Source organism: Sinocyclocheilus anshuiensis, unplaced genomic scaffold (genome assembly GCF_001515605.1).
Source record: "Sinocyclocheilus anshuiensis isolate Anshui unplaced genomic scaffold, SAMN03320099.WGS_v1.1 scaffold488, whole genome shotgun sequence".
NCBI lineage: Eukaryota > Metazoa > Chordata > Actinopteri > Cypriniformes > Cyprinidae > Sinocyclocheilus > Sinocyclocheilus anshuiensis.
The window spans coordinates 24,288-40,039 of record NW_015558584.1 but is presented as its reverse complement, the minus strand read 5'-3'; the positions used below and the strand labels follow the sequence as shown (position 1 = coordinate 40,039).

Below are 15,752 nucleotides of genomic sequence, written 5' to 3'. Positions count from 1 at the left end.
GACAGACATATCCCAACAGACTAAAGGCTGTAATTAAAGCAAAAGGTGGTTCAACAAAATACTGACACACAAGGGGTGATCATTTTTCCAAATCAGTGATTCTGTTTTTTGTTTTTTTCTGACATGTTTGTGTTATATCTTTCACTTGGATGTTATACATTGCACTGAGTAAATACAGCTGGATAAAACAAAAACTGTGTTCGCCTTCATTTCAGGCTGCAAAGCAACAAAATGTGATTATTTTAAAGAGTGGTGATTCTTTTCTATACCCACTGTATATATTCATGGCATGTCTTTTTTGAACTGAGTGATTTTAACTGGCTGATATATTGACCCTTTCAGAAGCTCTTGACTCATAATTGCGTTGTCACTGTGTTGAACCTATTAATAAACTTCCTGCACTGCAACCGAGTGAAACTAGGAGGCTGCCAAAAGTGAGGTCAGGATTTTCCAGGAATGCACACCCCCTCCCACTAATAATTTTGATAAATATGAATATAATTTTTATCCCCCTCTGTTTGTTTTCTTAAAAACTATTTGTCCTTTTGCCCGCTGCAATGTCCTGTTGATGTTTTCTAATGCCTTCCCTTTTGACACTTGAGTTGAAAAACGACTCTCAATGTCTATTTGTTCCCGTCCTTTCAGAAAACCGTCTCCTGCTGCTTTCCTCTCTCCTGCGCTCGTTCGCTCTCACCCGTACTCCTTTGACTCACTCTTTCATCTTATAAAACAAAGCAGCGTATCTATCCCTCCCTTGGCTTCATGCAACGTGAAGCTGGAATCGTCTAGGCCATTTTTCATATCTCTCATTTGTCCTCTCTCTTTGATAGAGCCGGAGCGTTCCGCATCGAGACGTGCTAATAGACTCAAATCTGCAGGAGGCATTAAAGGCAACATGCCGTACACAAACTCTCTCATGCGACGTCCCTCACAAAGGCATTTTCAAGAACAATGAATGCATTTTGACCACAACATGTTGTTTGACAGTTAATTACATGTCCTTCCCTGGGTCCTTTAAATGTTTAGCAGTATTCCGTAAATGTTTGGGAATGAGCAAATGTGTCAAAGTAAATTTAGTTCCAGGGAGCTTTCTGCAGGAAAGGCCCATTTAGAAAGGGAGTCATTTTTTAGCACCAGCTCTCGGCAGGTATTTCCTGTGCAGTCCGGGGAAAAAGCACTGTTTGTTTTGCCTTCCTGTTCACTTCTGCTCAGAGAGGTTTAGTTCCCGTGTGTGGGGCCAAGAAGAGCGGTAGCAAACCTCAGTGATAAAACTACCCTCAAATGTCTGTGCCATTAAACGGATGGGTTATTATTTGGATAGCTAGCGTTAAACATGTCAACAGTTTAAGTAACTTTAACTAACCATGCCTCGCCATGAAAGTAGTTAACCTGAAAGAGAAAACTGTCTTAAGATGGTTAATGTTAGCTATAGCGCCCCTCGTGTCAATACTGAGAATACAGTGTGTACTTGAATTGTGTTCTGACATATTTTAAAACATGACGGTGTGTGAAATCAAACTAATGTAGCTTAGAAGCGTTTGCATTGAATTAGTTTTTTGATGTTTGGACAGACCAGCGTATGACACCTGTGTTCTTGTTTCCTCCACCAGCCCAATGATCCAGTCACAAACATCTGTCAGGCCGCAGACTCCACCCAAAAAGACATCAATTCATATATATATATATATATATATATATATATATTAATAAATAATTATAATAATAATTTCCGGACCCCCTGTTAATAATTTCAATTACAGAAATGCTTAAATTTTTGTTTATTGTGCTATATTTAAATTTGTGTCTCTTTTTGTCTTGTTTTTACTTTACAATAATTAAGTCAGTTATTTAGCGGCCTCCATTTTTGGGTCATTTTTGTTTGTTTTGTAGAAGAAACAAGGTCAGTGTAAACCGAGCCAAGATAGCTATTCATCATTCATGAGCATTACGGTATTTAACGAGAACTCTGGGAGTTGTATTCTTTTGAGGAGCGTCAGAGTCTCTTCACCGCTTCACTTTCCTTTATGATGTTGCTTTGTGAATTAACTGTCTGTTTGTTTATGTATTTGTTAAAGAACATGGCAGAAACTGTTGCACTGAGGAGGATTGTCTGCATGTCCCCGATCAGCCACAGAAATATTCATAAGCTGCGTCTGTTTTCTGAGAGATGGCTTTGCGTCTGGCAAACAGTTTGCCATCTCCAACTTCTTCCTTTGATCTGCTGCTGTTGTCAGTGTGAATTTTAAACAGTTGCTTAAATATACCATAGAGGGGAAACATTCAACACTTTCACAAGATTCTCCTGGGAGTTCCCGCGTTCTGATGCAAAATCACGGAAGAGCCCACTGGTTATATGTCATCAGTCATTTCCCAAAGTGCAACTGTGGAGATGTTTCTTGCCTCTAATAATGGCCACAAAGTGGTTTCACCAAGTATTCAGACACTTAAGTTAAACAAATGTCTGAATATCATTACATCACATACAGTACACCATATGAAAAGAGGCATCTGCAGATCTAATGATTTTAGAGCTTTTCTCATATCTAGCTTCACATTTCTAAAGGCATTTTTGTATTTGCTGTCCAAGGTTAGTTTATATAATTTTCTTTATTTTATTAAAAAATTGTACCTTTTGTAGGTACAACAGCTTGCTTTAAGTACCCTTAAAGGGACACATTTGTACATTATCTACCCCTAAAAGGTGCATATTGGTACCTTTAGAGTAGCAATATGTTCCTTTTTTTTCACTTTTTTGTGTGAAAATGTGAAACGTGGAAATGTGAACCGTTAAAATGTCCTAATTTTCTAATATCTGGAACATTTGAAAGTCTTAAAAACATTTTGTCTTTATTTTAAACACCATACCAGCTCTTCACTCTAGTGGAATGGGCCAAGAGGATCCCGCATTTTTCAGAGCTCCCGCTGGATGACCAGGTCATTCTTCTACGAGCAGGTGAGTTGAAGAGGACAAACGGACAGATGCACACTTAAAAGACAGAAACAGGACGAGTTCATTATGATGCCAAATATTTAATTAGAGAAGTGTTGAAGTTAAGCTGCTTCTAAGGCTGTGTTTCAAAACCTAGTTTGGTGCCTATCTAGGCTGCTTAAGACAGGTTTCAAAGGTGTATTTGAAATTCTAAAAATGCCTGAAATTGCAAAAACTTTCCTGAATCGTGGTATTTCAATTTATATATGCAATTTATACAGCTGTTTCAAACCCTAGTGAGCTGCCTTTTTAGACAGCATTCTAGTGTTCTGCCTACATAGATGACATGCTGGGTTTGAAATGTGCCTATGATCAAAAATGCCTAAATTTGTCTTGAAAATGTCATTGTGTCGTTGCATTAGATACAATATAAAAAGAGGCATCTGCAAATGTAATTAGAGGTTGTTGTGTTTTTTTCAGAATTAACTTTTTCATTTTATTTTATTTAAATTTTCAACATTGACAATTAGCAAGTCTAAAAAATGGTTTCAACAACTTATAATTTTTTTTAATGCTTATATTTGGAAAATGTATGGGCGTTAGGACCTTTCAGTTTATTTGTTAATAAATTATACAGTTTCTACTGTTCTATCTTAAAGCTAGTGTGCTGCCCACAGAGACTAGTCTGTAGGTTCTAAATATACCTTTGATCCCCAAAAATGCTTTCTGGTTGGGTTAATATGGTTTTGAAAATGGTGGGGAAAGGTGACGTGGTTGTTGTGGCGTAAGGTTTCAGAATAGTCAGATTTATGAGTCAGTTTCTAAGAAGTTGACAGTATGAGTAAGACAAATAGATGCTCTGTAGACCACCATTCTACAAATAAACTGCTTTGCTTTTAATTTCCTTTATGACCCACTGTATTAGCGAGTCATGCTTATCTTCTCGGAACAAGCTGAAGAGCATGTTGAGAGGGTCTTCTCTCCATCTCTCTCTGAGCTCTCAGGTTTTCTAAAAATAACCCCTTTAGTTCTGCTGTCTCACAGATGAAAGCATCTCAGCTTTTCCCAAGCTCAACTCTGGGGAAATGAGAGGAGTTGGGGTAGTTGCTAGGCAGACTAGTTAAAGGAGCTCTGTCACTCAGATACTTGCTTAATTCACTCTTACTGTGTGGAATGTTTTATCATGATTTCATCTGTCTCTCTCAGGATGGAATGAGCTCCTCATTGCGTCATTTTCACACCGTTCAATATCAGTGAAAGATGGGATACTGTTGGCCACAGGATTGCATGTGCACCGGAACAGTGCCCACAGCGCCGGAGTAGGAGCCATATTTGACAGGTTGGAATGATACTTATAATATAAATGTAAAATTTGTGGATCACCATTGTTTCAATTTACCTAACCTATCAAAATCAAAACCTACCAAAAAGAGTTAAGAATTAAAAAAATAATAATACAAGTTGTACATTACTTTGTACATATTTTTCATTGTACATAATTACATATTTTTATATATTTTATTATATATATATATATATATATATATATAAATAAAAATAAAAATGTTTTATTCATTTTAAAAATTTGTATGTTTATAAATGTATATATATTTTGTATTAAGAAATATATATATAATACATGAAACTAAATGAAAAATTATATATTTTGCTTTTGGTAATACACGAAGCTTTGGCTATATGGAACATATTCAAACACGACGACTCAAAGAGATGATCACACTAGTCATTTTCATGACAAGGGCAGAAGAGGAACCTTGACATTTCTGCCAGCGGAACACTGTGACAGAAGGGCAGGGAGGAGCGAGCTTTCTATCGATTTACATTGATATTCATTAAATATGCAGCCGCGCTGGCAACAGAGGTCATGCAGAAATGGTCGAGTGCTCAGAAGGACAATGTTAAAGGAAATCCATTTGTGTGTCATTTATGAAATAAAAAATATGGAGGATACACCCAGTGACACCAAGGGCTCTGCTCTGTATCTGTGCCCACAAAAACCTGAACAATGCTGTACAATAAAGCTGCCAGCTAAAGCTAAAGCTTTTTTTTGTCCAGATCTCAACCTAATTAAGGTTTGAAGAGAGCCGTAGTGGTACAAAGTTTAGTTGTAAAATATACACCAACACAGCAGCAGCACCACTTGTTGACCGTGAAATGCATTGCTCAGCGACCCCACTAAAGAAAGTTTGGATAGAAATAAATCATATAAGAATAGCAATGATAAAAATATATATATAATTGTAATTAACCATTAAATATTAAGTGTATATTTGTACAAATTTTACCTTTTGTATAATACATTTTTTTTTCTATTTAGTAAAAGATTGTAAGTGATAAATCCATTTGTCAATGAGAATATTTTTAAAACCATAAATCTAATATATTTGTGCTTAAAATGTTATACTCAACGTATTTACTGAAAAACATCTTATGCACACTTTATTTGAAGGATATTGTTACTGAAAAACAAGACAGAAATACTGATTAAGAAAGTCATGACTGTAACAAAAAAAAGCTGTATTAACAGTAATTGGACATTAACATCCCCAGCAGCCGTGTCACCTGACTCTGTTAAGTCTGCAGCGCTGTGCTTCAAGACTCCACTCTGCTCTCAGCTCCCAGAGGCTGCTTTAGCTATTAGAATATGCCCGGCGACTCCGGAAGAATAGATCTGTGTTAATGCCGCTCGCATTAAGATGCGCAGCCCTGATAATGTTTCTTTATCAGTTCCCCTGCAAGTGACAGCCGTGGCACAAATGAAGTGGATGGTAGACTTAAACACTGGGCTCAAGTTCCCCACCCCTCCACTTATTGTTCCAGGAGGCCAATTCAATTAGAGTGTGTTAAGAGTGGGAATGAGGATGCCTCACACCAGTGTGTGTGCGGTCATCCGGTCACACAAAGGCCAAGACTGTCAGAGGAGACGTCACCCTCTGGATCAGAGGAAGTAATGCCAATCTAGACATTTTATTGAGGCATTATAGATATTTGACAGTCACTGCCAGTCAAAGCAGTAATGTAGTAATATCTGCATTTCCCAACAGCTGATCGTGTTAGCAGTGTCCTTCATTTATAAAGATCTATTGAAGCAATTTTAAGCAACATTTGAACATGAACATCAAGGTTTTTACAATGTTTTAGTTTCAACCCTTCCCATAGCTTACCTCACAAAATAAATAAATAATTGTAATAATAAACAAATTGTACAATATAAAATGACGTAAAAACAACATAGATAAAAAAAAAACAGAAAGAATTTCTGGGTTAAATCAAAATATTGACAGAATATCCCGTTTTATGATGCATTCTCATTTAAGGCGAGAAAAGGGACCCCATGTTCTCATATACTGATCATGACATCCTGAAACTCTGAATATCACAGCTTCATAACTGGCATTATTTGACCTGTTTTCACTGTATAGTCGGTGTGTTTTCTCCTATATTCAGGGTGCTGACGGAATTGGTGTCAAAGATGAGAGACATGCAGATGGATAAAACAGAGCTAGGGTGCCTTCGAGCCATCGTCCTCTTCAACCCAGGTACTGCTCTATATTCCCCCTTGTGAGGCTACCAGTCAAAAATTTGTTTCTAATGATAAAAATCTAAAGACTTTCTTGAAATCAATATTGTAAGCACATTCAAATTGCCTGTGATGTTTCCTGATCCCATTCCCTTGCTCAATGTCCAAAACTTTCCTGTCTACTATATATGTTTAAATTTTTTGAATTTCTTAACACTGGCCTTTGAACCCCAGAGTAAACATACACTACCCCCCCCATCACTAGCATGAAAGCATCTCCCATTAAATAATGAAGAATAGTCCAGCGCATTGCTCATTTTCCGAGGACAGACCTCTCCTCTGTTCCTTTCACTTAATAGAGAGTGGGGGGAAAATGCAGCCCAATTAGAGTAGAGTACAAGATTGAGTTGAGAAAGAATTACTGTTGGAAATTCGAGAAACGTTTCTTAGAACAGTTCAATATTTTGAACATATTGGTTTGGTTCCATTAGTGGTGTTTGAGCAGCTGCATTGCTCTTCTGGAACGCCGTACACTCTGAGGATGTGCTGAAGCACGATAGTACAGTTCCTACTCCAAAATTTAACTTTGTCATGCATCTGCTACTGTTTCAGACTCCAAAGGCCTGTCAAACCCAGGTGAGGTGGAGGCGCTGAGAGAGAAGGTCTATGCCTCTCTGGAAGCCTACTGCAAACAGAAGTACCCTGAACAACCTGGAAGGTACAAGAACCACTTTCTGACCTTATGCACCATTGCAGTACCTGAATGGCATCACACACACACACACACACACACACATACACGTAGCAATATATATATATATATATATATACATATATACAGTATATATTTGTAAGATTTAAATGATATTTGAGATATGAACATTTCATAGCTTCTCAGGTCTTGTCTGACTTCAAAGGTTGTCAGAGTCATATCAAGTACAGATAAAAGAGCTATCAGTTTAATTGTATATCCGTCTTGTTTTTTCGCCGTTTGACAATGTGTGTTTTTGTGTGCAGGTTTGCTAAGCTGTTGCTGCGGCTCCCTGCCCTGCGTTCCATTGGACTGAAATGTTTGGAGCATCTGTTCTTCTTCAAGCTCATAGGAGACACGCCCATCGATACCTTCCTCATGGAGATGCTAGAGGCGCCCCACCAAATGACATAATGACATAACGCCCTCCTATCGCCAGGGGGACACAAGGGTCTGCCACCCCAAAGGCCCCTTAGAAACTGAACACGTGACACCATTTGCCAGAGTAAAGGAACTTTCAGAACCGCCGCTCAACTCAGCGTTTCCAATACACAGTCATGGCGTCCATGGGTCTGTTTTATACTTTGTATAAAGATATAAATATATATAACACATAAGACAAAAGATGACAATGGAATTCAAGCCCACAGACAACAGTGGGCATGGGTGTATCAAACTATCCTTCAGTGGGTTCATATGAAAAAAAAAAAAACGATAGATTTGATCGAGGTGCAGTAATTGTAGGAATGTCTTACGCAAGCTCGTGTACGTTGGGATTTAAGATGGGAGGGATCCAGGGCTGTAATCAGCCTCATTCAGGATTGGATAGGGCCATCCTGGGCTGATGTGTCTGGGCACATGAAGACATATGGGAGATGATAATAATGGTAATGCGGGTAATAATCCGGGTTTCTAACACAAACTTTGTGTTTTCAGCCCCTGTTGGGAGTTTTTGCGATAACAATCCTGCTCAAATTGCCATTTGTCCCTCAAGCAGGCTGTTCCTGATAGAATGTTCTTGTAATTACTGTCATTTAAAAAGTGAGTGCTCTGAGCAAAGGAACCAATGAGGAATCACAGACCGCGTTCGTTCTCCGACTTCACCCCGAGCATCATCAGTGGTGGGTAGGAGACGCAATAAGGACGTAACTTCAGGATCAAATAGGAAGGGACACTGAGGTCTCGCTGTGAGCAGATCCCAGTGTCTAATGAGCCACTCTGAGTTTTGGACTATGATCATTCACACTTTTTCATTATGCACTCGAAACATGAGCTTTTAAAAATCCGATCTGCCTGTTCTCACAGAGCCCATGATGCTGAAACATGAGTGATGTAAACTCAGGGCGCTTATAGTGGATATCCCACTTATAAGTCACCCACATGTCCCAGTGTGTCTCATCTGTATACCAATTCACCTCAAGTGGTTTTCCAAACGAGCTTGACATTTGTACAGTTTATTACAACCAATTCAGTATTGGTGTCCTGTATTTTGTGGATGATTTTTCAAAATGTGTGCCGTTACCTCTCTTTCAGTCACTTTTACTATGGTATATTGATTCCTTTGTGTCCCTCATTCACTCCTGCGTCAGCCTTTCGCACGAGCCATCTCATGCATTCAGGTCTTGCAAATCTGTGTTATCATTAGGATGTTTCTAAGCACTTAACCTCATGTTTCAAGTCCCATTGTTGTGTTTTTGGGTGCTGCCTTTTTATTTTATTTTTATTTTTTTATGAGGTATCATCTGCTTTCTGGGCCTGTAATTTGCCATTTTCAGCGTTTTTTTTTATTTCTGTATGCTGCTGCTGCTGCTAAACTATGCATTTAGCTTTTTTTTCCCCCCCCCAAAGACTGTCCATAGTGAGACTGAGGCCACATGTGAACAAGGTTAGACCGCCAGGACCAAGATTCGGGTCTCCAGCAGTTCGTAGAGAGATATTAGGGGTTTTGCATAGGGAGGAGTGGAGCAGTACTGTAGGGAATAATACTGAGGCAATGGGAGAGCTGAGACTTCCACCTAGTGGTGGATATGCAGCACTGCAACATTACTTGAATTTTGTACAAGTATTTAATCGGATAAAAAAATGGCACTTTTACGTGATATTATCAATGTTTGTTTTTGTTTGAGTGCAGTCTCACAAGGGTCTTTAGCAATAGCATGAATTAGATCACTCGAGATGGTTTATCCAGAGTGACGCCCAACCAATTTAAGTCAATACTGTTTATTAGAATGCCTCTCTAGGATTACATTTCTGAAAATCAACTTTTCGTCCTCTTACCCTCATTTCCTTTGCGTGGCAAATGGATTTTATTGGCTTCCCTAGACTTTTTAATGGATGAGTATTTTGGATCACCGGCATCTTGAAGCCATATTCAGGTTTGAGATCAAAAACTTTCTCCTGTTGGAAATGGAGTAATGGAGAAATGTTAACCTAGATAGAATTAATACATACGCAAATGCTTTATAACATAAAGCTATATTTTGTCTATATGTAAATGTGTGTATATTTCTAAATATGAAAGTATATGAATCCATTCTTTAAATGTTTCCGAACAATGTTAGTAAGGGAGCCAAGCATTTTTCCTTAAATTGACTAAAGCCAGGCCTAATTGCACTGTTCTCGGATACTAGAAATGTTTTTAATTGCTGAAGCTTTTGTGTTCAGCCTTGAATTACACACACAAAAAAAGGAAATTTTAGACTTAATACCAGCAGTTTAGAGCCCTAAGAAAAGATTGTACACCAGCTCCTTGACTTATGAATCATTTTATGTTCACAAAACCTCGAACAAATGTCTCGTTAGTGAAAAATAAATAAAATCTGAAGGAACCTGTTGCATAGCCACTTTTTTTCCCATTTAAACTAGTGAGGATAAACTTTGACCCTGACACAGTCACCGCTTCAGTCGTCACAGAGACAGGACCTTTTAAAAACATTGAGAAAATTATAGGAAAAAAATCTATTTTTGTACAAATTTAATTTTATCCCTTGCTTATATATCCTCCCTTCCTTCTTCTTTCTGTGGGCTGTTGTATACATTGTGTAAATGTTGATTTGAAGTGGGAAAATTTCAAATCCGAGCATTTGAAAGTGGATTGTGTGAGGGATGACGTCAACTCTGACACCTTCACCCTTTTCACATACACTTTGCCTTTTGGTTTCCTCCTTTCGCCATCTCAAAGAGAAGGACTGTCCTCTCATCATATTTTGTCTTATTTTTAAGGAAATGGAAAAAGTCATCTGTTCTACTTTGTGGGTTGTTCTTTGATGTTTTGTCTTTCAATCAAATTAAACGTCTAATTAAAAATACGTGTTATGTCTTCACTAAACTAGTTGGTCCTACATGGGTTAACAAACATTTTCTATGAATTCCAATATAGTAAGGAAGTTCTTGCCTCGTGGGATAAAAATAATAATAATGCATAAAGGTTTTTATTTTGTCACAGGTTTATCAGAATTTTCCAACTCTGAAGTTAAGCCAACCAGAGTTGTAACTACACTGGGTTAGGTTTTTTCTAGTACAAATTCAATACAATACTAACCCCCAAGGACATTCTGTCCGAGTAGGCAAGAGAGGCAGTGCCTCCTCAAACTATTGGATGAGAAAATAATCCACAGTACAAAAATAAAACAACTGTAAATAGACAGACTGATTAAACAACTCACACACCCACTATTTAGTGAGTAATCAGCTTGGTGAAATCAAAGGTAGGCAACATCACTGTGTCTGTAACCACAATGACACCTGCAGTGTTTACCGAGCACTGAAGACTGGCGATCCAAAAGTAAAGGGTTTATTAAAAAGAATAGTTAGACTTGTGTTCAGCAAAATATACATGTAATGTGAAAATCGATACAGCATTTTATACTGAATAATTTGGAGCTTAAAACACTGAGATAAAACACTAGTTATAAAGATCACATTGTTCATGAAAACAATTTATTAAAAGAATAATTAATCTAATTACACGACACATCTACTAAATGGTATAGTAGTGCAAGTACAGAACAGAGCATTTTCAAAAACAATCTGCATTTTAAAAATATCATTCCAGAGCAGTTTTTCGAATTATCAAAGCTAATATACACACCCTAATAAACATCTGGAACGTTAGCAAAATATTTAAATGTTGCATATGTTGAGTATTTCAGTTGATCTTCTGTATGTTGTTTTCTCACCCCCTACAAAACTTACTGTAGAAGCAGGTGTTGATCTTCTGCATGGCTGTGTTTAACCACACTATTATGTCATAAAGTGGCACATTCCATAACCTGTCGTTTTGGCAGATTGGCTTCAATATAAGCTGTTTTTAGACTAATGAGAAAGACTTGAGTTCTGAAACGTACATGTCTAACAATAATACTGATAAGATAATAATAATAATATGAATTCTACTTCTAATAACAATATAAAACACTAACGATTAACGAGCTGCTGGGTTCATGAATATTAATCACGTTGTCTGTGTTCGCTCGAACTGATTTGCTGAAATCAAAACAGGGACGATAATAGGTGAGCGCCAGCCAATGAGATTGCCGTTTGCGCATTAGTTCCGCCCACGACCGAAGAAACCAGCAGTATCTTATGGTTCTTAAAAGCTGAATAATTCCTAATTAACTCCGTTATTTTGATAGGAAAATACAACAAAGAATATTGTTTACATGTAGCGCGTCAATTCTGCATGGTATGTAAGACTCTCTCCCTCTCTCTTTTTCTTTGCGTGTGTGTAAGAAACAAAGCGACGGTATGCTGTGCATCCATAAGATATGCAGATTGCTTGATGAAGAGTGAAACTCAGAAGCTCTCAGAATTTATTAGGGCTAATGTTAGACATCATTTAGTTGCCCAGAGTGAAGATTTAGTCGCATATGTGACTAATCAGCTCTCTTGTGAAAACCTTTAACAGAATGCCAGGATTTGATAAGTCGGTGCCTGACTCGTGATCCTGCAGAGAGAGCAACTTTAGAGGAGATCTTACATCATGAATGGTTTCAGCAGGGACAAATGTCAGGAGTAGCTCAAGAATCAGGTAGTGTAACATAGGGAAGGCAGAAGAGAAATCCAAAATCGTTTTTGTGAAAAGCAAGCTTAATTTTTTCGTTACATTTATTCATTCAGCAGATACTCCAAATCAGCCACAGTGAGGAAAAACAGCACAAACCACATAGCAGAGTGTCAGAGGGCCAAGCTTAGTAAAACAATAAGCAGCAAACTTGGTGCACAAAAAGGAGAAGCAAATTACTATAAAAGAGCAAAAGTAGTGCACAAAGAAAGAAGTAGCAAATAGAAAAAACTCGGAAGAGCTAATCTAGCGCACAAAAAAATAAGAAAAAATGTCTTTGAGGAAGTCTGAAACAGACAGTGTAATGTAAACAAAAAACACTTGTACACAAAGCAGAGAAAACTAGTGCAAAAATGAGTAGTAACAGTGCAAAAGATGAGAGGAAATAGAGGAGCAAATTTAGAGACTGTTCCTCTGTGCACTTCATAAATCCAGTATATATATATATATATATATATAGAGAGAGAGAGAGAGAGAGAGAAAATTTTAAATTCTCAATTTTTTTATGACACATTTTACTTCAAACAATGAACAAAGTGAACAGTTTGTAATTAAATAAGAACAAGTTACAAATAAAATAAGGTTTAACAGGTGTATTCAGACACAGAAGTTTAATTAAGTGTAAAATAACACTGCATAGTGTTTACTGTATAAATTAAATATAGATTAATCTTTGTTAAAGCTGTTTTATTGTTGTCAGATATTTATAGGCTGCTCACTTTAAGACTGAATGCACATATCCAATATAATGATACACATCCGATTTCTTTTGAATTACCTTCACTTCACTTAAGACATAACCGACTGTGTTTACGAGAATACTTGACTAGAATTTTGAGGTCATTTTGTATGTCTGTTCCAAGCACAATGAGACGTGAAAGAGAACTGAATTCTGTATTCACGTGCTTTATGAAAAGTGGCTGTGTTCTCATAAATGAACTCTGTACTTGACTAGAATTTTGAGGTCATTTTGTATGTCTGTTCCAAGCGCAATGAGACGTGAAAGAGAACTGAATTCTGTATTCACGTGCTTTATGAAAAGTGGCTGTGTTCTCATAAATGAACTCTATCCTAGAGAGCGTTATAGATGTGATTAAATTACACTATATAATTATATTTATATAGTAAGCAATATTGTAGTAAGCTACTTCTACCTAAGTACACCTGTAGAAGTACAACTATTCAAAATAGTAGATTGTACTGTAGTTTTAACTACTGTAAATTATGAGCAGCTCATAGCTTGACAAATTACACTTTGAAAGGAGACAAAGAATGAGATCTACCTTATTTCACCAGGGTCCTTATCTCCTGTGTAGTAAGTGGAATAATGTACAATCAGCCGGTTATGATCGCAAAATAAACCCTTTTCTATAAACCTATGTACCAGTGTCTAAACCGCATGGTTTTCAAACCTTCAGCACAGTGGATTTTTAATGGTTGTGTAAATTCATGGATGACATTGTGCTGGATACGGGTAAAAAAATAAAAAAAAAATCTTTATTGAATCACAGGTCATGTCCAAAGTGACTAAATGCAATACAGATAGAATTCCTCATGCGGCCCGTCATCACTGCAGTGCACTGGAAATCCAGCCAAGAACAAAAGAACAGAGAGAGTCCAGAGGCAGAGGATGGGTTAATGCCAAACCATCATCCACGTCGAGCAGGACAAATAAAACACTCAAAAGTACTATCACCTACTCGAGACACAGTTAAGACCACAGAACAGAGGGTAAACATATCAAAGAACAGAGAAGCTGCAAGTATGTACAAACTGTCAGATACAGAAAACATCTCGAAGCTCTAAATACATCCAGACTGCTTTTGGTCACGAGATATAAGGTTATGGCATATTCACTTCCCAGCAACACTCCTCCTTGCATAAGTTGTGTAATTGAAACCACATAAAAATAATTAGTAACTGAATGTTTTACCAGATTGTGCAGGTAAGAATTGTTTTTGTAGCTCAGAATGAACATTTGTAGTTTGTGTAATTGAAGTCTATTAGAAACCTTTCCTTTTAACCCGATACTTTCTCTGAAAGCTCTGACCAAACTGCTGCTCCATCCCCATATATTTATAGTTCTATTTTTCATAAGCACCGAAACTGATATGAACATAGGTGTTACAGGTAGTTACAGCTGTAGGAATAAAGTGAACTTTTGGCATACATTATGTCTGCAACTGCTATAAGCTTTCATAACAAAAGGGTTTTATTGTTAGCACTGCCTAGACGACACTGAGCCACTGAAAGCCACCGAAAACCATAAACAATGTCTGACAACTAGCTTAGCGACTATAACACAATGAATAATTTTAATTGCAGATTTAACAGTTGCATTTTTGTGCTGTAAAGAAATAAACATAAAAATAGTGGACGTTCAAAACACCCTTCTGCCAGACAACACATTTCATACATGCAGGTTTGATTTGATATTGGTTAGTCAAGGTAAGTCTTTGAGGTGGTCACAGCTGAGAAGTTTGTGAAACCTCTTTTCGGCCAAATAATGGAGTGAAGCAAATTGCTCATATAAATGCCACAAATACAGGCAGAGAAATGCAATACTCCAAACATTTGTTAAAATGGCCACTTAAAATGTGCCTAAGGCATTCGGCTGGCTTCAGGAAGTGTGCAAACCACTGATAGACAGATAGGGGTCATTCTACAAAACTTACTGGGAAAAAAAAAACACACAGGAACACTCCCTTTGTCCTAATAGGTCTGTGAAGTTCAAACAAGCTGCCAAGATTTACAGACTGGTTAAACGTTTTGCTGGATGCTTAAACTGATGAACGAGAGCTGGTGGCAAGGCAGAGAGAAAGTGACTGCTTTAGTGCACGTGAGCGGAGAGAGGGGTGCTGCGTTAGGAGAGGGTATGTCGGGCTAGGGCACTTTCACCAGTCCTCTTGCTGAGCCTTGAGGTCAGTGTGAACGGCCTAGCGTGACCTTTCAAATGAAAAACAACCCCCCCACACACAAAATGAATAGTACAAAATTAAAAAAAATATATAATCAAGTAATATAAGCTTGAGGCTTAGCAGTCGCTCTTCCAAAGTTTGATGGTTTTGTCGTTTTCTAGTGCTGCTGATGCGATGATGTTTTCTGTGGGGTGACATGCGGTTGAGATCACCACATCTACAATGAAAGAAATGGGATGAGATTATTTTCAAACAACATTAGAAGTGTGCACACACACATGTATGCTGTGTGTGTGTATATATAAACGGCAACAATCAACTATGACAAAAATAAAATAAATGAATGACAAAAAAAAAAGGATGACTAAAATAAATCTGTCAAATTTAGCACTGCCTAGCTGGAATGATTAGCAGGAATTGTTTAAACTGTAGGGCTTAAGCTTTTAATTTTAAAATTCCAACTTCAGCTCCTACCTGTGTGCCCCTGTAGTTTCTGTACGATCTCCTTGGTCTGAAGGTTCCAAATATAGACCATGTTGTCCTCTGAGCCG

The 15,752-nt window shown here is 37.6% G+C and overlaps 2 protein-coding genes across 6 annotated transcripts in view; one reads left to right on the top strand and one right to left on the bottom strand.

Annotated features, from left to right (window-relative positions):
- The window catches only part of LOC107679846 (retinoic acid receptor RXR-alpha-A-like), a 168,548-nt gene extending 160,615 nt beyond the window's left edge, over nucleotides 1–7,933 (top strand). Inside the window, exons 7-12 of the mRNA XM_016475544.1 lie at nucleotides 1,611–1,651; nucleotides 2,865–2,953; nucleotides 4,136–4,268; nucleotides 6,398–6,489; nucleotides 7,083–7,188; nucleotides 7,488–7,933. Of these exons, the coding sequence (XP_016331030.1) occupies nucleotides 1,611–1,651; nucleotides 2,865–2,953; nucleotides 4,136–4,268; nucleotides 6,398–6,489; nucleotides 7,083–7,188; nucleotides 7,488–7,635 (609 nt within the window). The 3' untranslated portion in view covers nucleotides 7,636–7,933. The remainder of the gene's footprint in view (nucleotides 1–1,610; nucleotides 1,652–2,864; nucleotides 2,954–4,135; nucleotides 4,269–6,397; nucleotides 6,490–7,082; nucleotides 7,189–7,487) is intronic.
- Nucleotides 7,934–13,753: 5,820 nt separating this feature from the next.
- The window catches only part of LOC107679844 (WD repeat-containing protein 5), a 6,088-nt gene continuing 4,089 nt past the window's right edge, over nucleotides 13,754–15,752 (bottom strand). For all 5 annotated transcript variants that reach the window (XM_016475541.1, XM_016475543.1, XM_016475542.1 and 2 more), the window contains exons 13-14: nucleotides 15,676–15,752; nucleotides 13,754–15,418 (exon numbers count right to left, since the gene is read on the bottom strand). The exon at nucleotides 15,676–15,752 is cut by the window's right edge and continues 11 nt beyond it. In XM_016475541.1, the coding sequence (XP_016331027.1) occupies nucleotides 15,318–15,418; nucleotides 15,676–15,752 (178 nt within the window). In that variant the 3' untranslated portion in view covers nucleotides 13,754–15,317. The remainder of the gene's footprint in view (nucleotides 15,419–15,675) is intronic.